This window comes from Mus musculus, chromosome 16, assembly GCF_000001635.26.
Source record: "Mus musculus strain C57BL/6J chromosome 16, GRCm38.p6 C57BL/6J".
NCBI lineage: Eukaryota > Metazoa > Chordata > Mammalia > Rodentia > Muridae > Mus > Mus musculus.
This window is the reverse complement of record NC_000082.6, coordinates 13,714,981-13,739,599: the sequence shown is the minus strand read 5'-3', so window position 1 is coordinate 13,739,599 and position 24,619 is coordinate 13,714,981. Positions and strand designations below refer to the sequence as shown.

At 45.5% G+C, this 24,619-nt stretch overlaps 1 protein-coding gene and 1 long non-coding RNA gene across 5 annotated transcripts; one reads left to right on the top strand and one right to left on the bottom strand.

Annotated features, from left to right (window-relative positions):
• Window positions 1–128: 128 nt before the first annotated feature.
• Window positions 129–9,764, bottom strand: Pla2g10os (phospholipase A2, group X, opposite strand). Its single transcript, NR_040574.1, has 3 exons — window positions 9,681–9,764; window positions 2,024–2,109; window positions 129–289 (listed from the first exon to the last, which is right to left on the bottom strand). It is a non-coding gene; the product is annotated as a phospholipase A2, group X, opposite strand (long non-coding RNA).
• On the top strand, window positions 8,506–24,543 carry Pla2g10 (phospholipase A2, group X). 4 transcript variants are annotated; one of them, NR_110990.2, is made up of 5 exons: window positions 9,116–9,243; window positions 11,487–11,637; window positions 14,385–14,491; window positions 15,170–15,268; window positions 24,004–24,543. NR_110990.2 is itself a non-coding variant. In XM_017316987.2 (4 exons), exons 2-4 carry the CDS (start codon window positions 11,567–11,569, stop codon window positions 24,144–24,146), a joined length of 321 nt encoding a protein of 106 aa, XP_017172476.1. In that variant the 5' UTR covers window positions 8,506–9,068; window positions 11,487–11,566; the 3' UTR covers window positions 24,147–24,543. The 4 variants fall into 4 exon arrangements, 3 of the variants coding, with proteins under 3 accessions (XP_017172476.1, NP_036117.1, NP_001277938.1); XM_017316987.2 differs by lacking the exons at window positions 9,116–9,243; window positions 15,170–15,268 and adding an exon at window positions 8,506–9,068; NM_011987.4 differs by lacking the exon at window positions 15,170–15,268.
• The last annotated feature ends 76 nt before the right edge of the window (window positions 24,544–24,619 follow it).

Below are 24,619 nucleotides of genomic sequence, written 5' to 3'. Positions count from 1 at the left end.
CTCCTGTGTTGGGGCCGGCCAGCAGCTCACATGTCCGGGTTCGACCCTGGAAGGCATCTTGGAATCTGGAAGAAAAGAGGGAGCCTAGGCAGGTTGAGAAATAATGGAACCAAGACAACTAGTCTGCTCAAGGTTCAAATTTTTAATGGCAGACACGCTTTATAAAAGAGGGTGGAAAGTCCATTCCCGCCAATTCATCCTTGGAGCCTGGAACCAGCTGCAGGTGATGACGTAGGATAGGGCATAGTCTCCAGAAGAGCTCCCGGGCCTCTCAGCAGGTAGCAGTATCCTGAAGAGGAACAGTGACTGTGGCTCAACAATAGAGTGAGCTAGGGAGGAAGGCTCCACCCTAGATAATCTCCTTAGTGGCAGCAAGGTCAAGTTCTAGTTTACCCTGCTTCAGGCTTATGGGAGGCTACACTCCTGTATGTGTGAAGGATGAGGTAATAGTTCCTCTAAAGTTTCAGTGCAGGAGTGAGATAGGGAGTGGTCAGTATTTGGTCGAGGAAGAAGATTGGAAATATTAAGAGGTGGGCATGATTGGAAGGTGAGTGTGAGGTCTTCTATTAGAGCTACCTGAAGAGAAAGAACCCTGGAGGGAGGTAGAATCTGTAAGCTTTTATAAGTTAGGAGCTGTGACAAGTTATGAGAAGACAGTTATAGGTGACCTAAAGGTTAGTTTTTTCAACTCTTGAATAAGGAGTTCAGTGGCTGCTAAGATGCCCATCCCTGGATGGTTAGATCTAGTTTTTTTTTTTTTTTTTTTTTTTTTTTGACAAGTATGCTATGGCTGCAAAAGAAGGTCCCAGTTGATGACCTAAGACTCCAAGGGCAAATCCCTCCTTTTCAGTTACGTAGAGGGAAAAAGGAGATCAGGTTAGGGAGATGTAAAGCTGGGGCCTTAAGGAGAGCCTGCTGGAGCCTTTGAAAGGGCTTGGAATAGGTTTGAGAAGAGGTTCATGGGTGGGGCCTAATGCTGATTCATATAAGGAACAAGAAAGGAGGGGAAAGGAAGGAACCCAGGAACATTAAACACTAGCTATGCCTAGGAATGATAAAGTCTCTTCCTTTGTAGAAGGAACAGTTAGAGACTGAATCAGATTCTTTCTAAGGTAATAAGCCTTTTGGGTTGGGGTAATTGTTAGTCCCAAATAGGTGACCTGAGGAGTGGACAGTTGTACTTTAGAAGGTGAGATCCTGTAGCCTCAACTGGAGAGGAAATTTAGAAGAGCAGAGGTGTCAGCTTGGCTAGAGAGGGGCTACAGAGTAGGACATCATCTTTGTAAAGTATGATCTTAGATTTAAGGAGAGACAGAGATAGTAAGTCAGAAGCCAGGGCCTGACCAAATAGGTGTGTGCTGTCCCGGAATCCCTGAGGTAGAACAGTCCAGGTAAGTTGGGTAGAAAAGTGGGTAACAGGATCTGTCCAGGTGAAGGCAAATATGTTCTGTGACTGGGCATCTAGAGAAATAGAGACAAATGCATCTTTGAGATCTAGGACTGAGAAATGGGAAGTCCCCGAGGGGATAGTGGAAAGAAGTGTGGAGCCTTCCTCCCTAGATCACTCTATTGTTCACCACAGCCACTGTTCCTCTTCAGGATACTGCTACCTGCTGAGAGGCCCGGGAGCTCTTCTGGAGACTATGCCCTATCCTACGTCATCACCTGCAGCTGGTTCCAGGCTCCAAGGATGAATTGGCGGGAATGGACTTTCCCCCCTTTTTTCCCCCCTCTTTTCTAAAGCGTGTCTGCCATTAAAAATTTGAACCTTGAGCAGACTAGTTGTCTTGGTTCCATTATTTCTCAACCCACAACAGGATGGAGAGGAACCACTGCAGAATTAATGTGCCTGAGGTCTTGAACGAGGCGATAGGTACCATTAGATTTCTTAACTGCTAGTATAAGGGTGTTAAAGGGGGAAGAGGTAGGGCAAAGAAGCTTTTTTCTGAAAAGGTCAGAAATGATAGACTTAAGACCCCTGAGGCTCTGGAGAGAGAGGGGGTATTGAGTTTGGGTTATGTACCTGGTAGAGTCCAGTAATTGGATGACAACAGGAGAATGGTGTTTAGAAACAAAGGGGTTCTGGACGTCCCAGCCTCGGGGATCTACCTGAGAATGTAGTAAAGGAAATAAATAGCATGGTAGTGTTAGTAGGCTGGCTGGCTAGAAGAAGGAACAGAGGAACTGTTGGTGAGCTTGGGTTTAGGCGAATGGGAGGAGCAAAGGAAATAGAGGCTCCCCACTCAGCTAAAAGATCCCTTCCCAATGAAGGACAGGACATGTTGGCACTACCAAAAAAAGAATGGGTGAGAGGTACACCCCTTAAAATACAACTAAGTGATGGGGTCTGGTGAGGGAAGTAAGACTGTCCTCCTACCCTGACAACAGAAAAGCGAGAAGTGGGTCCCCAAAACTCTGTCAGGACTGAGTAAGTGGCCCTAGTGTCTTAGAGGAAGGAGATGGGCTGCCCACACACCACAATATCTACCTGGGGCTCCCTGCTAGTGATGGCAGTGGTCGGGTCAGGGGAGCTCAGGCCTTGTCAGTCGGCCATAGCCAAGCCTAGGAGACCAGTTAGAGGATTGTTTGGGGGTGATGTCCCTCTGTTCTGTGTAACATGAGGGCAATCGACAGCCCAATGTCTCTCTTGATGGCACCTAGGGCATGGCCCCCTTGGCTTGCGGAAGTTAGTGCAGGCTTTTGCTCAATGATCTTGTTGACCACATTTGTAGCAGGTACCTGGTGGTCTCTGGGTCTTAGAAAACCAGGAGTCAAGGGCAGTGACTGGGGCTCGTTGGATAGCCTGTGCCAGCATATGGTATTGTTGTTTGCAAACTTTCTCATCTCTTTTATGGTATACTTTGAAGGCCAGCACTAAAACTTCTGCCTGTGGAGTTAGGGGTCCCCTTTCTAGCTTTTTAAGTTTAGCTCTTATGCCGGGGTAGCTCTGGGAAGAGAAATAGGTCATCAGAAGTAGCTTACCTTCTGGGTTTTCAGGGTCCATATTGGTATGCTGTAATAAAGTCTTTGTGAGGCATTCCAAAAATTGAGATGGATTTTCCTGCGTGTCCTGGACAACCTCTTGGAGTTTTTCAAAATTTACTGGCTTTAAGGCTGCCTTTCATGGATTGGAGAAATGGCTCAGCGGTTAAGAGCACTGACTCCTCTTCCTGAGGTTCTGAGTTCAACTCCCAGCAACCACATGGTGGCTCACAACCATCTGTACTGGGACTTCTTCTGGTGTGTCTGAAGACAGCTACAGTGTACTCGTATACATAAAATAAATAAAATCTTTTTTTAAAAGGCTGCCTTTCTAAGACCTGCCAAAAGGCATGTAATAAACCTGTCTCTGGCTAAAATACCACATGTGGAGTTATAGTCCCATTGAGGGTCCTGGTCTTAGAAAGGCAGCCTTTTAGAACTGTCTCCGATCCCATCCGCTCTGTTTGATGAATTTCGTCTGCACGTGTTCTTGCTTGCTCCCAAACTCGCCTGCATTCCTCGGGAAGTAAGTTATCAGTAAGTATCATATGTACATCGTGGAAAGTCAAGCTGTAAGATTGAGTGATATATTGAAACTCTTTAATAAAGGCAGAGGAGTTAGAGGTGATGGTCCACATGGCCGTGATCTCACTGCTTGTGCGGCCCCTGCTGTGGTGTGTGCCATAGCAGCTGTTGATGCTACTGCTGATTCCTGGGTTTCAGCGCCAAAACGATGTATTAAAACAGCGGCTTATGTCTGAACACAGCACACTAGACCAAAACAGTTCCATGGGTGAGAGGTTTATTGGGGGTGGGGGGCGGTGGTGGCAGAAAGAGAAGGGAGAAAAAAGAGAGGGAGGGGTGTTCCCCTTATTTATAATGACGAAATGCAGGTAAAGGTACCACTGGATTTTATCCTCAGCTCCAGAGCAAAATTCTTTACAGAAGTTATAGCTTACCGCAGGAATTTGACACTCGTGATGACCAAATCACATGGAAGGGAATGAATTATCCAAAGTCTCCCAGATTATACTTGGAATATAAATCAAGATTATTTTTGGGAGCCGGGCGTGGTGGCGCATGCCTTTAATCCCAGCACTTGGGAGGCAGAGGCAGGCGGATTTCTGAGTTCGAGGCCAGCCTGGACTACAGAGTGAGTTCCAGGACAGCCAGGGCTGCACAGAGAAACCCTGTCTCGAAAAACCAAAAAAAAAAAAAAAAAAAAAAAAAAAAGATTATTTTTGGGAAAGCCTTCACCCTGAGTCTTCTCTGAAGATTTCAGGAAGGCCATAGTAAGCAAAGTAAAGTTGTTCTTCTAACAACATTAGTTCTTCAGGATAAGAACTAGGTTTAGGTGCAGTAACATGTAAGCCCAATTCCCAAAGCTTTACAACAGTACACATTCATTTCTTAGGCTGGAGAGATGGTTCAATGGGTAAGAGAGGTTGCTGATCCTGTGGAACATCAGAATTTGGTTCCCAGAACTAAGGTTAGGAGGTTCAGTATCACCTGGAACTTCTCACATTCCAGGGATCTAGCAATCCTTCTGGCTTCCATAGGCACCTGTACTCACAAGGTTATATTCTATATAAAGACATACATACAAGCATAATTAATTTTTCAAAGAATTACTTATTTATCTTATATATACTTTAGCTATATGCTAAACATTGTAGCTGTTTTCAGACACACCAGAAAAGGGCATTCAATTCCATTACAGATGGTTGTGAGCCACCATGTGGTTGCTGGGAATTGAACTCAAGACCTCTGGAAGAGCAGTCAGGGCTCCTAACCGCTGAGCCATCTCTCCAGCCCATATTTAATTTTTTTAACTTTAAAAAGGTTTTTTTGTTTTTTGTTTTTTGTTTTTTTGGTGCGGGTGTGTGTGTCTTTAATCCCAACATTTAGGAGGCAGGAGAACTTCTGTGAATTCAAAGGCAGCCTTGTCTACTTGTCTATAGAGTGAGTTCCAGGACTACACAAAGAAATACTGTGTTGAAAAACAAACAGGAAAGATTTCTTTCCAATACCTTATAACTACAACAGACTAAGTGCTTAGCCTTCACTGGGACCAGCAGTTCTGAGACTGAAGGAATGATAGACACCGACACTTGCTACCTCTAAAAGCTTCTGCTAAAGAGATACCTAGGTCCCTTTCACCACATTTCATTGGTCAAGTGACCCAACTTCCAGCCTGCTAGGTGAAATGATCAGTGTTATTAATGATAAGGCATACAAGCTACCCAAACACTGGGGGGGGGGGGGGGTTGGTGTGTGTGTACTCATCCCGGGCTGCCTCTTAACTCAATACGTACCCAAGACCTGAACTTGTGTTCTTCCAGCCTCAGCCTGCAGACTGATGGGATCACAGGCACACATCGTCTGGTTTAGCTGTTTTGCTTGTGTTCTCCATTAATTCTCTCTCTCTCTCTCTCTCTCTCTCTCTCTCTCTCTCTCTCTCTCTCATTTGTATGTGTGCACACGTGCACACTTTGTTTCTTTTTCCAATACTATAGTTCTCTTCAAATATATATCTCCAGCTTTGCAATCTTTATAATCAGAAAATAAGTTTCTTCCTTTTGCCCACACCTAAATCAAATACTGCCTGGTAAGAATCTTTAGGCCTAGGTCGTCCACCAGGGGGCGGCCTGTACCACTGCTCCAGGAATTCCTATTGGCAGCAGGACCTCTGCCTAGCTGAGTCTGTCTCTCTTCCTTTGGTGTCTTTGCTCCATGGTCCCATCACATTCCTACGTATCTGGAAAGTTCATCTCTTACGTGGCTTGGAGAGTTTTCTTTAAGTCCCGAGGAAGAGGAATTGCAAGATTTCTGTCCCTGACCTCATGTTCTATCTCAGCAGATTTCAGTCCTGGATCTAACCACCAGGGCTATAACTAGATTCATCAGCTTCACCCTCTGCAGCATTTTCCACGGGGCAACCCTCAACCAATCAGAGACAGGAGCCTAGAGCTTCTTTCGTTTGTTCTCCGCATGGGCACTTAGGATACAATTTCTAGATGAATTCCCTAGAAGGTCTTGTTTGTGTGAGCTCTGCTCACTCAGACACAGAAACTTGTTCTTGCATTTCTGCCTTCCTCTGGCTCCATTCTCTGCTCCCTGGATATACTTTACAGCCCAGGCTCTGCTTTTGGGAAATGACAGATCATTCAGTCTGAGACATGGAGGTTCATACCCTGGAACCAAAATCCTTTGCTATCCTGTCATTGTCCTGCTCCCATCTTCACATCCCTTATGTCTTCATCCTGTCCCTACAGTCAGTAGAGACTTCTGGGGACAAAACTGTACCTGGTCCTCTGTTGTGTTCCATTAAAGGACCTGCCCTTGAGGACATGGTGGTCAGTCCATGCTAGGGACACGGTGAATGAATAGCAGAGGGACTGAATCAAGTTTCTTTTCTTCCCTCACTAATGGGTGTTGGACCTCCAGCCTCAAACATACTTAACAGCAAGCACATCCACTGATCAGCATCTCCAGCTCTCTGTTTCTTCAACCCCCTTATCCCTGGTTTAAGAAGGATGTCAGTTGCTCAGGCTGACCTTGAGCTAACTCAGTAGCTTTGAGCTTGACCTCCCTTGGACTGTCCTTGAACTTGCCATCGTTCTGCCTCAGCCTCCCAAGCAGCTCTGGGCCTGTAGACCTACCTGAGTTGATTCTTCTTCTAACATTTATTTAGCTGATGGAGGTGGGGAATGTGGCTAATGTGCCTGTGAAGGGAGGTGGCTCTCGACTTTCAGCATACACTTCCTGGAATCAGATTCAGGTCCCGAGGCAATGTAGCAAGTGCCCTTAGCCACTGAGCCATCTTGCTGGCTCCTAGCTTTCTCAGACATGCTTTTACTCGGTAGCTCAAGCTGGCTTAGAACTCACTATATAGTCTAGTCTGGTCTCAAACTCACAACAATCTTTCTACCTCAGCCTTCCAAGAGGTCAATGTCTTTTTCACAGAGCAAAACTGAGGAAAGGTGAGAAAGAACTCCCACGGGAGGTGCTCCAAGAGCGGAGTGCTCTGCATGAAGCGTCTTGAGGAACTACGTACCACCATGAGCAGTCCTGTCCCTACTCTCAACTTCTGTTTTTCATCTGTCAGTAGAGTACCCAAGCATCTTCCAGGACGTCAATTTCAAAACAATGCCCTATGGTCATCTGCAGGGACCCTCCTGGAACAGGTGGCTCTGAGTGTTGGGGTCACAGGAGGCCATGCCCTTTCTTAGGGTGCTGAACACTCAGGTTGTCATTTACTTTTTCTATAATCTAAAAACTTGGAGTATTTGAAATCTCATCTGTCCTATATCAAAAAGGTTTGACTGAGTGGTGACCAAGGCCAGGCAGAGTAGTGATGGCCACACAAGAAGCATGACATGAGACTGTAGAAGGCACGCACACTCCAATGGAAAGAGCATTACCCACTGGGTAGCAGGAAAGGAAGGAAGACTTGTCCCTGTGAATTATCATAGCAGGGACCAAGACAGATTGAGTACCAAGTGGAATGAGTTCTACTCATGGCCCCTCTTCTCTTTTCTTTTCCTTCCTTCCTTTCTTTCTTTCTTTCTTTCTTTCTTTCTTTCTTTCTTTCTTTCTTTCTTTCTTTCTTTCTTTCTTCTTTTTTCTTTTTTCTTTCTCTCTTTCCTTCTTTCTCTCTCCCTTTCTTTCTTCTTTCTTTCTTCTTTCTCTCTCTTTCCCTTCCTTCCTTCTTTCTTTCCTTCCTTTCTTCTTCTCTTCCTCCTCCTCCTCCTCATTTGGTTTGTTTGTTTGTTCATTTGTTTGTTTTAAGACAGGGTCTCTCTGTGGTAGTCCTGGCTGTCCTGGAACTCACAATTTAGACCAGAATGGCCTCAAACTTAGAGACCTACTTGCCTCTGCCTCCTGAGTGTTGGGATTAAAGGCATGGACCACCTACTTTTAATACTTAACATTTTAAAATTATTTTAGTGTGTATATATGAACATGATGCATGGGAGGGCACAGTACAAGTCCAGAGGTCAAAGGACAACTGTGTAGAATCAGTTCTCTCCTTCCCCCTTTACATGGGTTTTAGGATCAAACTTAGGTTTCTAGGCTTGTGTGGTTCCCTCTAAGCCATCTCACCATGCCTCTGGCTTCCCAGTTCTCAGACCCTCAGTGTCTCTCTATGACAGTGAATGGGTTGGGGTCCTAGGCGTACAACCTGTGTTGTGAACCTTCAAGCCAGGGAAACCCAATTCACCTTGTCATTTTTTTTTTTTTTTTTCTGGAGATCATTCTTACCCTTACTAGAATTTGTCCATGGAGGGGGGGTGGTTCCAAGGTTTCACTCAGATCAGATATGAAATCTAAACAACAAAAATTATTGACCAATTGAATAGTGCTAGTCTCAGGGGCAAAAAGCAATAATGTGTCCCAATTATCATGCCTTTTCAGTATGAAAAGTAGGCATCAGTTGAGTACACCTCCTTGCTTACACACATTCCCCAGAAGAACCATAACCATCCACAAACGGGAAGCCTGAGGCAGACTGCACGGGATAGATAACTCCCACACGATCCTGCTCGCTCCATTCCAGCCCTTGTGTCGTAAGCGCCCCTCCCCCACCTCTCCGAGGTCTGCCTCATTGTATAGTCCAGGCTGGTTCCGAACTCCTCACGTTCTTCTGACCTAGCTTTCTAGTCCACCACCACCAAGGCTCCAGCTCTTTTTATTAGAAATGGCTGCCTGACTTGGGACAACCCTTGACTACCTCAGTTTCTCGCTTTGTGGTGGTATTAGTGAGGAGATTGTAGAGTGTTAATTGTGACTGCCCCACAGGAGCAGTTACCCGCGTTGTAAAATGTTACAGTAAATTAGAATAACACGGCGAAAATTAGCATACCGTCCCCCTCCCTCCCCCACCCCCACCCCGCATTTTAACTGCAGCGTCAGCAGCATCTTTACACTCTGTGGAGGCATCCCCGAACCTGATCCCCTTTTGGCCTCAGCATTCCATTTGGTGTCTGGATTACTTTTTGGAACTAATCTGCAGAAGTCAGAGACAGTCACTCCTCAAGGCTCCAGGTGACCACTCCTGCTTGACTCCGCCCCACGGAAAGAAGGTGAGGTAGGGGGCGGGGCTGGTGGTGGGGGTCGGCAGGATTGGTGAGTATACTGGCCCTTCTGGTCAGTCCTACACCTGTCACTCTCCTATGTGTGGGCCACCTCTGTGACGGGCAATAATGCTGCTGCTACTGCTGCTGTTGCTGCTGGGACCTGGACCCGGATTCAGCGAAGGTAAGTGAGGACTGACTGGCTTCCTCCTGCCTGGGATTTTTTCCTCACCGCCCCAACTCAACACCTAGTTCCAGCACCCTGAAGCCTTAAAATCCCCAGTCCCTTCATCAGATGCCCACACATCCATCTTCCCAGACACCCAGGAGTCATGTCTTTGATTCCTTCCAGAGCCCTCCACTTAGGCATTTCACTCAGGAACTCAGAAGGGGAAGAGGGGTTGGTCTCAGAGTCCTCCCTTCCTGAACCCCATAGTTACTGCGGTCCTCTCCAGCAGCCTGAAGCTCCTAGCCTCTGATCCTGAGTCATGTGAACTGGCTATCACTTATAGAGGGGGTTTTCCTCACTCACTCCTACTACTCTAGAAAGGCCCCTCTTGGTGATTCTTTAATCCTAGAGTACAATAAAGCATAGAGGCACAGAACCAACCCCGGCCTTACCTGGGTACAGAGGTGCAGGTGTGAAGCCTCTCTCCTCCTGGACAGGCTCACCCAGACCAACATCTCAGATGCCACAGTTGCTCCAAGCAGCACTTGGCCGGCTAGCACACAGCTCAGGGATGCCTAGGACGGCCCACAATGGGCGTAGACCTTGAGCTTTTACAATGCCCTGTGGGTCCTGGCACTGCCATTGGAGGTTGCCCACAGGTAGACAGAGCAAACAGACCCCAGCCTGGCCTGCCCCACCTATGTTGGCATAAAGGGAGTGTTTTCTTTGGTTCCAAACTTAGTGCTGCTGTGTGTCCCTCACCTGGGCCCTTCATGGGCAGTCTTAGCCTCTAAAAGCAGAGAGTGGCTGGGGGTGGGGTAGGGGGAGCTCTGCAGATGGTTTCAGGGTATGGTGTTGGGAGTGGTTAGGCTAGGTGTGTCTCACCTGGACTTGGTGGCTCCTGAGGTCAACAGACCTTTCCTAGAAGCCTTTCCGTGTGCCAGAGCTACTTGAGTCAGAGATCTGTTCTGGAAGAGCAAGCTAGAAGGGCACCCCCAATAAACAGGCAGCAGCATGGGCCATTGGCAGGGTAAGGCAGCAGGGAGCAGGCTGAAGAGAAGGCAGGGGCAGTAGTGTGATGGCCTGACTGGAGGGAAAGCTGGGTTCTGGGGAGGTAGGAAGGCTTCGGGATCTAGCTTGGGATCTCCACTGGGGCTTGGGGGACAGTGAAGCTGGGAGCTACATCCCAAATGGGAACCAAGGAAGGCTCAAGGGAAGTGTGTGGGCTATTAGAAGAGAGCAGACTTATCCAGAGAGGAAAATGTAGCCCAGGCTGGCCTCAAACTTACCATCAAGCCAAGGAGAAGCATCACTTCTGATCTTTCTGCCACAGTCTCCCAAGTGCTAGGATTACAAGCGTGGGCTACCTTGTCTTATGATACTGGGGATGGAACCCAGTGCATGCCAGCAGTGTATGCTTCCATCTGGGTTATGCCCCGGATTCTCAAACGGACCAGATTTTTCTTCTGATCTTCTGATCTGAACCACCTCTAAGATAGAACTTTTTCCATGAAAACATGATTCTATTTAAGTTTAGTGGAGAGCCCTCAAATAAGTTATTGTGGTGGAAACATGCTCTAAGTGACAAATGGGAGTCACAGCAGCCCAGGGCAAGGTTTCACTGCCAATGTACTCCACCGTGGGGAGGATATTGTGGGTACATACATACATCAGCAAATAGACTTGGGAGTTTGTCCTGCTCTGCTGCAATTCCCCCTTCCTCACACAGATGGAGAAACACCAGTACATGGGCTGTAACCTTAGCTCCAGTGCTGTGGGCTGTGGGAGTGGGAAGGCTGCTTTTGTTCCAGAAGGCCTCCTTTTCTATCTTTCAAATGCAGCCTTTAATGTACACACCTTTAGCCCCAGCACTCAGGAGGCTGAGGCAGGAGGATCTCTGTGAGTTTAAGGCCACCTGATCTATAGAACACATTCTAGAACAGCCAGGTCTACATGGAGAAAACCCTGTCTTGAAAAAGTAAAAAAAAAAAGAGAGAGGGGAAAAAAAAAAGATCTGAATTTCAATGGAGATTTTATTGCACAAGGCACTTTTTTCTGTGACTTGATGCCATCTTATCCTGCACTAAGCAAATGAGGAAAGCAGATCACAGAGGTATGTAATTTGTCCAAGGTCACATACCTAGAAGTAGGATCAAACCCAGTCAAGTTGCTACATCTAGGTCCTTCTTGGGCCAGTGCCTCTAACTAGGGATAGGGAAGCTCTGACCTTGAACCTATGACCTTTGTTTATCTCTTAGCAACCAGGAGGTCACATGTATACAAGCGTGGACTCCTGGAGCTGGCAGGGACCTTGGATTGTGTTGGGCCTCGATCTCCGATGGCTTACATGAACTATGGCTGTTATTGTGGCCTTGGTGGCCATGGAGAGCCACGTGACGCCATTGACTGGTGAGTGTACACTGGGCCCAGAGTAGAAAAGATCTCCCAAGTCCTAGGACAGCCAAGGGCTATGAGAAAAACACCAAACTGAAGTCCAGTTTTGACTCAGAAAGATCCCAGAACCTAGCATTACCTTGAATACAAAGGGCTCTAGGGTCAGTGAGGAGGTCTTGGTGCCGGCTAACCTTTATCCTGGCTGTGGCCTGACGCTTTCATTGAGGATAACATAAAGCTATCTAGACCACTGTACAGCCTGAGGAGCTCTGAGGATCCTTTCCATTTCGTAGATAAGAAAGCTTACTTCAGAGCCATTAAGTTGTTTATCTAGTGCCCAGAGTATGGGCATAGGTGAGAGTGGGAGGCTTGGAGCTATTAACTCTTTGTGAACCAGGAAAAGCAAGTCATACTTGCAAATATGCACATATACACATTCATATACACACATTCATATATACACATTCATATACACACATTCTTGTTAGGCCCAACCACCTATCTCATCCACTCCACTCATTCTGGATGAAAAATAAGCTCCAACCTTTATTGTTCAGAGAAAAAAAAAAGCTTCTACCTTTTCATTGCTGAATGAGAGAAGCCCTGACACTTTCTCAAGAGAAGAATAGATCACATGGTTTTCCAAGCATCTTTATACTCCAGAAGTTCATCATAAGTCAAATAAGAAGTTTCAGCAGCAATGTTTCTATTAAGATGAGTTATCTAAACATTTATTATCTGTTACTAGTTCCACACGTTCATTAAGAGTTTAAAACAGAGGCTGATGAGATAGCTCAGTGGGTAAGAGCACCCGACTGCTCTTCCTAAGGTCCGGAGTTCAAATCCCAGCAACCACATGGTGACTCACAACCATCTGTAACAAGATCTGACGCCCTCTTCTGGAGTATCTGAAGACAGCTACAGTGTACTTACATATAATAAATAAATAAATAAATAAATAAATAAATAAATAAATAAATGGATTCACAACATCTAAAAAAAAGAGTTTAAAACAATAATTCTTATATCTTAAGTTAGTATGGTTTTGTCAAAAGGCAAATTATCTGTCTTGTGTCTCACTAGTACTGAAGTTTTATATAGATCAATCCAGTCATTATTTCATTATCTGTCCTTGCACCCACAATAAAGTATCCACTCCCAGTTATCAGCCAATGGTTTCACAGCCATCCCAGAAAGAATGCCTTCTCTGATCACAAATCTGTTCCAAGCCTGCTTTCTAGCCTAGCGCAATTAGCCTGTGACACATGAAGAATTACAGAGCCCTAGTTGCAGCCTTCATACTATAGAGGGCTCAAAATTACCTGTATAAATTTAGGAATTCTATAGAATCATTATTAGGAATTATGAAATCATCAATTTGTCTACAAAGTATATTTACAAGATAGTACATCTTTGTTGATCTGCAGAAAAATCTATCTAATAGGGTAGGTTAATGCCCAGGAATTATTATATTATTTTAATAATAACAGGAAGCTCTAAGAATCAATCCCGAGATGAAGTCTCTTTGGACCTTGCCTTTTAGAACTCATCTATTGTAGAGTATGCAGTATGATAGCTATCTCCAGAGAGCTCTTCCTCCTTTTTCTTTTTTCCTTTTTGATGGCACTAGGGGTTAGACCTGGGCCTCAAACATGCTAAACAAGTGATCTCCACTGAGCCCCACAGCCCTGGCTCTCTCCTTTTTTTCTTTTAAATAAGAATAAACACAATATAAATTTCATTGCTTTATAATATTACTATATAAATATATTACATTAAAATTATGAATATATTAAGTTATATATTTACGGGCTGGTGAGATGGCTCAGTGGGTAAGAGCATCCGACTGCTCTTCCGAAGGTCCGGAGTTCAAATCCCAGCAACCACATGGTGGCACACAACCATCTATAACAAGATCTGACGCCCTCTTCTGGAGTGTCTGAAAACAGCTACAGTGTACTTACATATAATAAATAAATAAATCTTTTTTAAAAATTATATATTTACTATTGTGTGGGCCCCAAGAGGAGTAAGAGAAGGAGGGGGAAGGAAAGAGCTCACATCCGGCCGGAGCTCCTGTGCTCTGGGCAGGCAGATGCAGGAGGGCTGCCAGATGCTTTCCACTCAGCCCTGGGTGGGCATCTAAGCCACTGACCCCATCGAGTGGGGACAGTGACTAAAAGTCACACTTCTCCTGTGGGGACTTTGGGGGGCGGTAACTTCGACAGGAGCCAGGGTTCCAGGAGACATGAGGGAATGTCTACCGTCCCATGTAGGTGAATTATCATCACTAGGTATTGGGGGTTCCACACCTCAGCTCGACTGGAGACCAGACTGTCTGTGCATAGCCCATTGCCCCACACTATTGTTATTATTTCAATTATCAGTGCACTTGACTTCAGTATCTGCATTGGATTCCCTTGCATGCCTTTAGTATAACCTAGATGGCTCCTCACACCTAATGGCCAAGAAGGTCATTGGGTTGTCCAGGCAGAAGGCACAACCCAGACCCAGGAAGGAAGGGAAGATTTCCAGGGTAGTTGGGGCTCAGAGTTACAAGGAGGCAGGCAGGGGTAGATAGGCAAAGTCAGGGAGAGTCTGGGCAGTTATGTTCAGCTGGTACAATTTTTCTCCGGGACTGGTACTGTGAGGGACAGTGTGTCCATCAGAGGACACTAGCTCCTTGAGAATCTTTGTCAGATGGCAAGGCTAGCAGAATTCCCGCTTTTACACAGCTATGATCTGCCCACTCTCACCTTCAGGTGCTGCTACCACCACGACTGCTGCTACTCTCGGGCTCAGGACGCTGGCTGCAGCCCTAAGTTAGACCGCTACCCATGGAAGTGCATGGACCATCACATCCTGTGTGGTGAGTGCCCTATGCCGTGTGACTTCCCCAAGTGCCCACTGGACATCCTGCAGATCCCAATGGCTCCTGTACCCTTGTGGTAAGGTACCACTGCTTGTAGCTATCCACAGACCACATAATAACGTCATCGAACCCTTGTAACACACGTACTCATGTAGGTATTCAGTGTGTGGACCAAAAGGAGAGAAAGATACTAGGTGTGAACAACCTAAAAGTCCATAGGAGGGGATTGGCGATGTGTTCATGGTGCAGCCAAACTGTAGAATATACTCTAAGCTGGACAAAGGATGAGGCAGAACCATTTGAGAGCCTGACTCAAACAAAATATCAACAATAAAACCAGCCAACTAAACAAACAAAAGAAAATTAAAAAAAAATCTAAATATAGAGCTGGTGATACTATGTAATTTTGTCCCTTACCTCCCTGGATCTGAGGGTGGAGACCGAGGCCTTCTTCCTTCCCTAGGTCTACTACTGATCCAGCATGCCAAGTGCTAGGATTACAAGTATGCTCCACCTAGCCTGGAAGTAAGACACTTACCTTTAAGGCTACTGGGCAGTCAGGGAAGTAGCTAATGGTAGAATACTTGTGCAGTTGTGGGGAGCCTGGGTGACAGAGACTAAGGCTTAATGGTGCCCCTCCATTTATAGTTTTCTTTCAAATAACTTTAAATGCAGAACTGACTTTAAATACTCGGAGTGCGTGATCACACAGATGAACTGTGGGTAGGAATACAGTGGGGCAGAGATCCAGTACTCTGAGGAGCTGCAAACAAAGTAGGTGACTGGCTCCTCCCCCTTTTTCTATTTTTCTTTTTGATGGTACTAGGGGTTAGACCTGGGCCTCAAACTTGCTAAACAAGTGCTCTCCACTGAGCCCCACAGCCCTGGCTCTCTCCTTTTTTCTTTTAAATAAGAATAAACACAATACAAATTTCATTGCTTTATACTATTACTAGATAAATATTAAATTATAATTATGAATATATTAAGTTATATATTTACTATTGTTATTATTTCAATGATCAGTGCTCTTGACTTCAGTATTTGCATCGGATTCCTTTGTAGCTTAGAGCCACTCCAGTGTAGGTCTGGGGACCAAACTCGGGTGCTTTGGAAGACCAGGAGGTAATCTGAACCAGTGAACCATCCTCCCCAGGCCAGATTTGCTTTAGCTGGGCTGGGAATTCAGGGAGCTCATTGGTAGAGCACTTGCTGAGAATATTGACAGCCTGGGTTCCATCACCACACTGAAAAAAATTAACATTTAAAATTTTTTTAAATTATTTTTATTTTTAGAACTTGTAATTGCATGGTGTCTCCCTTCTTTCTTCCTGCCTAACCCTCTCATGTACCCTTCAGGCGTCTCTGTCTCTCTCTCTCTCTTTGTCTCTCTCTGTCTCTGTCTTCCCTTTAAAGCATATAGGCAAGCTGGCAAGCTGGCTTAACATGCACAGGCATTTGCTGCCAGGCCCAATGGTCTGAGTCCAACCCCCAGGACCCACAGGGTGGAAGGCGAGAACTGGCTCTAACGAGCTGTCCTGACCTCCTGTGTACACTCACAAATCACAAATAAATATAGGTGGATCAAGATTTTGTTCAGATTTGCCATTACTCATAATTTCTAGTTCTTGCTCTCGCTTTCTTCTTTTTAAAAAATTTTGATTGCTATTTCGGGGCTTTGGCAGAGTCCACTTGAGATTTACTGATGAAAACGTGGAGACATTTATATAGTATTAGGCTGTTGGCCTTTCGCTGGGGCAGACTCTCAGCTATGATCTACCTTAACCCGACTTCCTGCCGTTGCATCCCCACTACGTTGGTCTATCTGTCTCTTTACCTCCCTGCTTCCTTCCCATCATGCTTCTGTCTCCTATTGCCAACTCACTGGGTTCTCACCCTCACGCCTCTCCTTCCTGCCTCTCTCGTTCCGCCCCAGCTGGAAGCCAGCTCTTTATTCTCTAAAAAGCCACACTCCAGTCTGAACCAATCAGCTGCAGGGCCGCGTGGATCCGGTTCTCTGGGTTGCCCTTTGGCCTGGATGAGGGCTATCTGACTGCCCTCCTAGCCGCTTGCTTTTTAACATAGTAATCTCAGAAAATCATCTTTTGGTCAGGTGGGGAGGACAAACATTTACATATAAAAGGCTGGGAATGGGCCACTGAGAGGACAATACCAAAAATTCTGCCAGTACTTAGTTTTGTTCCAGAACAGCAATTACCAATTAAAAATACAGGGACATACCCTACAAGCCATTTGACACAATGTGTGGGGGAAGGTCATTCCAACAGAGTGCTGCTGCTGCTTCTTCTTCTTCTTCTTCTTCTTCTTCTTCTTCTTCTTCTTCTTCTTCTTCTTCTTCTTCTCTCTCTCTCTCTCTCTCTCTCTCTCTCTCTCTCTCTCTCTCTCTCTCTCTCTCTCTCAGACAGGGTTTCATTGTGAAGCCTTGGGCTGTCCTAGAACTCACTATGTAGACCACACTAGTCTCAAACTCAAAAGAGATAGATCCACCTGCCTCTGCCTCTCAATTGCTGAGGTGAAAGGCATGCACCACCACTGCCTGGAGTTTTGGTTGCTTTTTAAGACTGGGTCCCACATAGCCCAGGCTGGCCTTGAACCATTGTTCTGTCTGTCTTTTCTTCCTGGATTCTGGATCATAGGTATTTCATCTCCTTGGACTATAGGAGGATTTCTGGGGCTTAGATAAAAGCCAACATTTATCAGGAACAGGTTTTTTTATCTACAAAAAGAAGTCACTTCCCTTATCTGTGGCAGAAGGGATATATGGTTCTCCATTGACACACACCTGTGGCAGATATAAGCTGTATGTATCAAAGGGGTATATCCAGACCCATGCTAGCTTCCAGGCTCCTGTAGTCCCTATTCACAAGTACCTACTATATATTTCAAAGCCCTCACCTAGTATCCTGCCCCTCTCAACTCCTCTTCTACCTAGAACTCCCAGGCCTGCTCCGCTTGTCTTCCAGCAGCTACTCATCCTTATTTCCCTGCCCTTCTCTCTCCGTCTCTCCATTCTCTCATTTGCAGTCTCCATTCTATCTACCTTGCAGATAGTATCCTGCCCCTCTCAACTCCTCTTCTACCTAGAACTCCCAGGCCTGCTCCGCTTGTCTTCCAGCAGCTACTCATCCTTATTTCCCTGCCCTTCTCTCTCCGTCTCTCCATTCTCTCATTTGCAGTCTCCATTCTATCTACCTTGCAGATAGCCCTGGTGACATCCAGTTTAGAGGTTTTGTTTTGTTTTTTTATTCTCTGCTCTGGACTCTTTTTTTTTTTTTTTTTTTTTTTTCCAGACAGGGTTTCTCTGTGTAGCCCTGGCTGTCCTGGAACTCACTTTGTAGACCAGGCTGGCCTCGAACTCAGAAATCCGCCTACCTCTGCCTCCCGAGTGCTGGGATTAAAGGCGTGCGCCACCACACCCGGCTTCTGCTCTGGACTCTTACACTTGCCTCTGGTTATTTTCTTTCTCATCCACAACAAAACCCTTCCCCCAACAGACTGGCCACTGTGTCAGGCTCTTTACTGAGCCCCTCCACATACATCTTTCAATAGGATTGTTTTTTTGCTGTTATGAGAATTGTTTATGTTTTGAATTTTCAGCCCTTCTTGTGGCTGCTCTCCTTTCTGTGGGTTGTCCTCCCTTCAGAATAACGTCCTTGAAACACAGACGTTTTTCATTTTACTGACATCCTCGTCAGTTATGCTGATACCTTAAGCATCCATTGAGAGCCGGGTGGTGCTGACTATACACCTTTAACCCCAGCACTCGGGAGGCAGAGGCAGGCCAGCCTGGTCTACAGAGTGAGTTCTAAGACAGACAGGGCTACAAGGAGAAACCCTGTCTCAAAAGAACAAAAACCAAGCAAGCCAAGAGCCCACTGAGAATAGAGCACCGCAGAGATTTACCTGTCTGTCTTCTTCTATTTCTTCTAATAGTCTGAGATTTTTGGCAGTGGCCCACTTTGAGTTAACTTTTCATACAAACAGTGGGGGTAGGTCTGACTTCATTTTTTGGCATATTGTCATACAGCTGTCTCAACACTGTTAAAAAGATCATTCTCTCTTGAATAGCATTAGCACCTTTGTTGAAAATCACTTGACCGTAGATGGGCGATGGTCGTAGTACACCGAAGTGATAACAATCCATTTGGGCTTCAGTTTCCTTACCTGGAAGTTGGTATTGTAGGATGAAAAAAAAAAAAGAGTTCAAAACATGTTAAACAGATTGAGGCTGTGTGTGTGTGTGTGTTTTGTTTTCCCCCTTCCTCTCCCACCCTCTGACTCTCCACTAAAACCTCAGCTTCTGGGGTCTGTCTGCTCTGGAGGCAGAAAGAGCAGGAACACCTTGGGTGACCAGCTTCATATGCACTGCTCTTGGCCCGGGTTCCCTAGAGGGAAGGCAGAGCTGGTAGTATAAAGTTGTGGTGGGCCAGATGGCTCAGCGGAGAAAGGTGTTTGATGTCAAGTCTGATGACCTGAGTTTGATCCATGAGACCCACATAGTAAAATGACAAACCAAAATGTGCTGTGGTATGTGTGTATTCCTGCCTTTCCCCGTCAAAGAAATGGAACCCTTCCAAACCAAAAGAAATACATAGAAAAAACTGTTTTAAAGAGTGAAGTTGAGGGCTGGTGAGATGGCTCAGTGGGTAAGAGCACCCTACTGCTCTTCCGAAGGTCCAGAGTTCAAATCCCAGCAACCACATGGTGGCTCACAACCATCTGTAACGAGATCTGACGCCCTCTTCTGGAGTGTCTGAAGACAGTTACAGTGTACTTACATGTAATAAATAAATAAAAATTAAAAAAAAAAAAAAAAAAAGAAAGCTGAGTGAGTCCTAGCAGGCTCCTGCTCCCTGGCTTCTGTAAAAAAAAAAAAAAAAAAAAAAAAAAGAGTGAAGTTGAAGCCGGGCGTGGTAGCACACGCCTTTTATCCCAGCACTCAGGAGGCAGAGGCAGGTGAATTTCTGAGTTCGAGGCCAGCCTGGTCTACAAAGTGAGTTCCAGGGCAGCCAAGACTACACAGAGAAACCCTGTCTCGAAAAACAAAACAAAACAAACAGACAGAAAAAAAAAAGTGAAGTTGAATCACTGTGGAGACATTAAAACCCTCCACCCCCTTTTTTAAGTTTATTTTTTGGTTTTGTTTTGTGTTGTTTGAGACAGAGTCTTTCTATGTTGTCCTGGCTGTCTTGGCTTTTGCTACGTACCAAGCTGGCCTTCACCTCATGGAGATTTGCATCCATGCATCACCATACCCTTGTCATGGCATATGACCATGACTGTGCACCAGGCGCCGTGATCTTATTTAACCGTCTTTCTTTGAGATAAAGCCTCATATGTCCCGAGCCGATTTCAAACACACTGTGTAGTCTAGGATGACACAGAAATTGTGATCCTCCTGCCTCTACTTCTGGACAGGTGGTGCTGGTAATGGAACCTGGAGCTTTGTACATGCAAGGCAAGCATTCTGCTTCAACTCAACTCACCTTTCATTTTGTGTTGGGAATGGAGGCCCTGGGTAAGAAGTGACTTGTCCATGAACTGCTAGCACGGGCAAAGAGGCTTTGTGGGAAAATACTTCTTATAGCTTTCCTACCCTCCCCTTTAGTGTGCATGTTCTCAAAAACACGCATGTGGAAATGGTATTCAGGGAATGTTCACTGCTGTGTTTGCTGGTGGAGCCTCTGTTTGTTTTCAGAGCTCTTTCCCGGAGGAAAGAGCCAAGGTCTCTGTTATGCATTTTCAACAAAAATATTCTGTTAGTCTGCTTAGAGATATTCTGAGCATAGTTGTTTATTTAATTACAGGTTTGGCCTTTTTTCCATTTATGGGCCTGACAAATATATTTAAAATTTTCAGCTTATAATAATATTTACTAGCAGGCTTTAATTTTAAGTATAACCCATGGAAGCTATTTTTCCTTTTCCTTTATATATTATTTATTTATTTTTGAGATAATAGTTTCACACCATAGCCCAGGCTGACTGGCCTGAACTTTTCAAACTTCTGTCTTAGTCTCTCGATTGCTGGGATTCCAAGTGGCACCAGCAAGGCTCACTCCCTCCAAATTTTCATTCTTCTGGAACAGTGAGCTTCCTCGGCTCTCAGGACATGGAGAGGTGAACCTGCCTTACTTTTGAAAGTCTTTCTTGCCAGGGGGAGGACTGACTCTAGGTTGTAATCCTGGTGACTCCTTCCCAGGTCTGTGACCTTGGCTGAGTAATCCCTTCCAGCCTCACTTTGTAAAATGGGAAAATAACACATAGTTGTGGGCCAGCAAGATGGTTTTAGTGGTTAAAGATGCTCTCCTCCCCAGCCTAATGGCCTGAGTTTAATCCTCACATGGTCACAGGAGAGAACCGATTTCTTTGATTTGTTCTCTGACCTCCATAATCATTCTGTGAACACGAACAAACAGAAAAAAATAAATGAAATAAAACAATTTTAAGAATGAAAACTTAGGGAAAAAAAGTTGCTAGGTTTATATGAGCACTGGAAATAATATAAAGACCTGGCTTACTCTTTCCACATTGTTCCTCCCTCCCTCTCTCCTTCCCTCCCTCCTTCCTTCTCTTCCCTTTCCTCCTACCCCCTCCTCTGTCTTTCTTTCCTTGTGTGTATGCATGCACATGCATATGTGATAGTCAGAGAAAAACTTGCAGAAATCAGCTCTCCTTTCACCATGTGAGCTCTGGGACCAAGGTTTCTCAGCTTGGCAGCAAGTGCCTGGTGCCGACAGAAGACAGAAGAGGGCATCATACAGAATCAGAGTTAAATGGACCATCTAGAGCTGCCATATCCGGGGATCCATCCCATAATCAGCTTCCAAACGCTGACACCATTGCACACACTAGCAAGATTTTGCTGAAAGGACCCAGATATAGCTCTCTCTTGTGAGACTATGCCGGGGCCTAGCCAACACAGAAGTGGATGCTCACAGTCAGCTATTGGATGTATCACAGGGCCCCCAATGGAGGAGCTAGAGAAAGTACCCAAGGAGCTAAAGGAGTCTGCAACCCTATAGGTGGAACAACATTATGAACTAACCAGTACCCCGGAGCTCTTGACTCTAGCTGCATATGTATCAAAAGATGGCCTAGTCGGCTATCACTGGAAAGAGAGGACCATTGGACTTGCAAACTTTATATGCCCCAGTGCAGGGGAACGCCAGGGCCAAAAAGGGGGAGTGAGTGGGTAGGGGAGTGGGGGGGAGGGTATGGGGAACTTTTGGGATAGCATTGGAAATGTAAATGAGGAAAATACATAATTTAAAAAAAAAAAAGAATCAGAGTTAGAGACTCTTCTGAGCTGGTGGGTGCTGCGAATCAAACCGAGGTCCTTTATAAGAACAAGTGCTCTTAAACTCTGAGTCATCTCTCCAGCATCCTCCCAAATAAAAGCAGACGTACCACATCTGCTGTAACATGGGCATAATAAACTTTAAGAACATGATGCAGAGTGACAGGAACCGGGTTCAACAGGTCACATGACTCCATCTGTATGAGACAGTCAATCTCTGCAGACACAAGAGACTCAGGATCAGCAGGGGGAACATGAGGAGTGGCTGGTTAAGGTGCACACAGTGTCTTTTTGGTAATAGAAATGAAGAATTAAATGAATACTAACATTGTTAATGTACTTAAACAAATTTGTTTAATTAATTACTTAATATTTAGTCAATAAGCTAACTGTCTTACAGTGACTGTTGTGGAAATGACTCCATGACCAAAGCAACTTGGTGTGGGGAAAGAATTTATTTGGCTTCTGCTTTCACATCACAGTTCATCACTGAAGGAAGTCAGGACAGGAACTCAAACAGTGCAGGAACGGGGAGGCTGGAGCTGATGCAGAGGCCATGGTGGGGGGTGCTGCTTACTGGCTTGCTCAGTCTGCTTTCTTATAGAACTCAGGACCACCTACTCAGGGATGGCACCACCCACAATAGGCTGAGTGTCCCCCGTCCCCACCCCAGTCAATCACTAATTAGTAAAGAGGCCCAGGTCTGCCTACAGCCTGCTCTTATGGAAGTACTTCCTCAATTGAGGTTCCTTCCTCTTGGATGACTCTTTAACTTGTATCAAGTTGATGTAGAACTAGCCATTGAGAAACAATTCTTTTGCAGTGCTGGGGGTTGAGCCTAGTGCCTGCCCCATGTATGTTAGGTGAATACTACTGAGCTACATCCTCAGCCCTCAAATTAACAGACTACCTCTCCCTCCTCTTTTTTTTTTTTTTTTTTTGAGATTATCTCACTATTTGGCCATGGCTGGCCTGGAACTTGCCTTACAGACCATGTTCTCAAGCTCTTGGCAGTTCAGAGGTTTCATTGTGGTTGATTCCATGTCCTTCACCCATGATACGGCTGACTTTCATGGCAGAGGGAGTTCCAGGGAGGAGACTGTTTGCTTTATGGGAGACAGACAAGGAAGGAGGAAGGGACTGGGGACTACGCGTAGTCTTCAGAGACATGCTCCTAGTGACTGTCTCCTCCAGCTAGGCCCCATTTTTTGAGTCAGGGTCTCTTGCAGCCCATGCTGGCTTCATGCTAGGTAGTCAGGGATCATCTTGAATGTCAGATCCTTCTGCCTCTTCCTCACACTTGCTGGGGTTACATGAATGTGACATGATGCCAGTTTATTTGGTGCTAGAGATAGAGCCTAGGGTTTTTGTGCATGTTAAGCAGTCTTTCTACCAACTCAGGGGCATCCCAAACTCTGGGATGGGAACTGTGTAACAGCCTATCTCACCCAGGATGTGTGCTTGCCATGTGAAGTGGGGAATGATCATGTCCTATTTACTTAACCTATTTGTTTTGGTGGTGGCAGGAATGGAACCCAGGGCTTCATATAAGCCAGGCAAGTACTCTACCACTGAGCTCTACCCTCCGCTGTTTCTGTTTAACATAAAGGGTGGAGAAGGTCACACAACTCAGAGTAAGAACTGCAAACTGAGGCCTGATGGTTGCTAGGCACCCAGCCTTACCTGAATGGATTCCTAAGTGAAATCGTGTATTATTGACAAAGAAGAGAAGACACAAGCTTGTATGGAATTTGGACTTTCCATTTGGCATGCCTAGTCCCTTTCTTTCTTCTTTCTTTTTTTTTTTTTGTTTTTTGTTTTTTAATGATTCATTTATTTTATTTATATGAGTACATTGTAGCTGTCTTCAGACACACCAGAAGAGGGTGTCGGATTCTATTATGGATGGTTGTGAGTCACCGTGTGGTTGCTGGGAATTGAACTCAGGACCTTTGGAAGAGCAGTCAGTGCTCTTAACTGTTGAGCCATCTCTCCAGTCTGTCAACTCCCTTTCTTGTAGAAGCTGGCTGTCATTGCTACCTCTTCAAGTGGTCTTCAAATGGGAAATTATCACATGTCACATAAATGCAAACTATAACCCGTCCTGCCTCCAGCTTACACTCCCCTGGCACTTATTCTCATGTGCCTCTGAGTCTCTGCTCTAACCTCAGTTTCCATACTTCTTCCAGGACCAGCAGAGAACAAATGCCAAGAACTTTTGTGCAGGTGTGACGAGGAGCTGGCTTACTGCCTGGCAGGGACCGAGTACCACCTGAAATACCTCTTCTTCCCCTCCATTTTATGTGAGAAGGACTCTCCCAAGTGCAATTGACAGGCTCACATGTCCCTTTGCACATGGAAACGCACTTCACTTTCAGTGATCACCAACAGCATGCAATTTGTGCAGGAGAGTCACCGGAGGCCAAGTGCTAAAGCCACCTGCGTTTGCTTTCTCCTTCCATTCAGGAACTCACAACTATGAGCCTGTGGAGTTGCCAGTCTGATGAAGGTTCAAAGTCCTGGGCCTGTTTTATACAAATAGCGCTGTGTTGGGCGTGGTATACTTTTTGAAATTCAGCCTTTATGAGAAGCTGTACTATCTTGTACCTGCTGCAGGGCTGCTGGTCAGATGTGGGTGAACACCTGCTTAGGCTTGGCTGTGGTAATAACATTGCCACATGATACATCTAAGAATTGTAACTGTAATAAAAAAATGTTCCCTAACTGGCTCCTTGTGTAAGAGGTAAATTTTATTTCCCGGAAGCTGGGTGTGGTGGCACACTCCTGGGATGTCTGCTGGGGTGT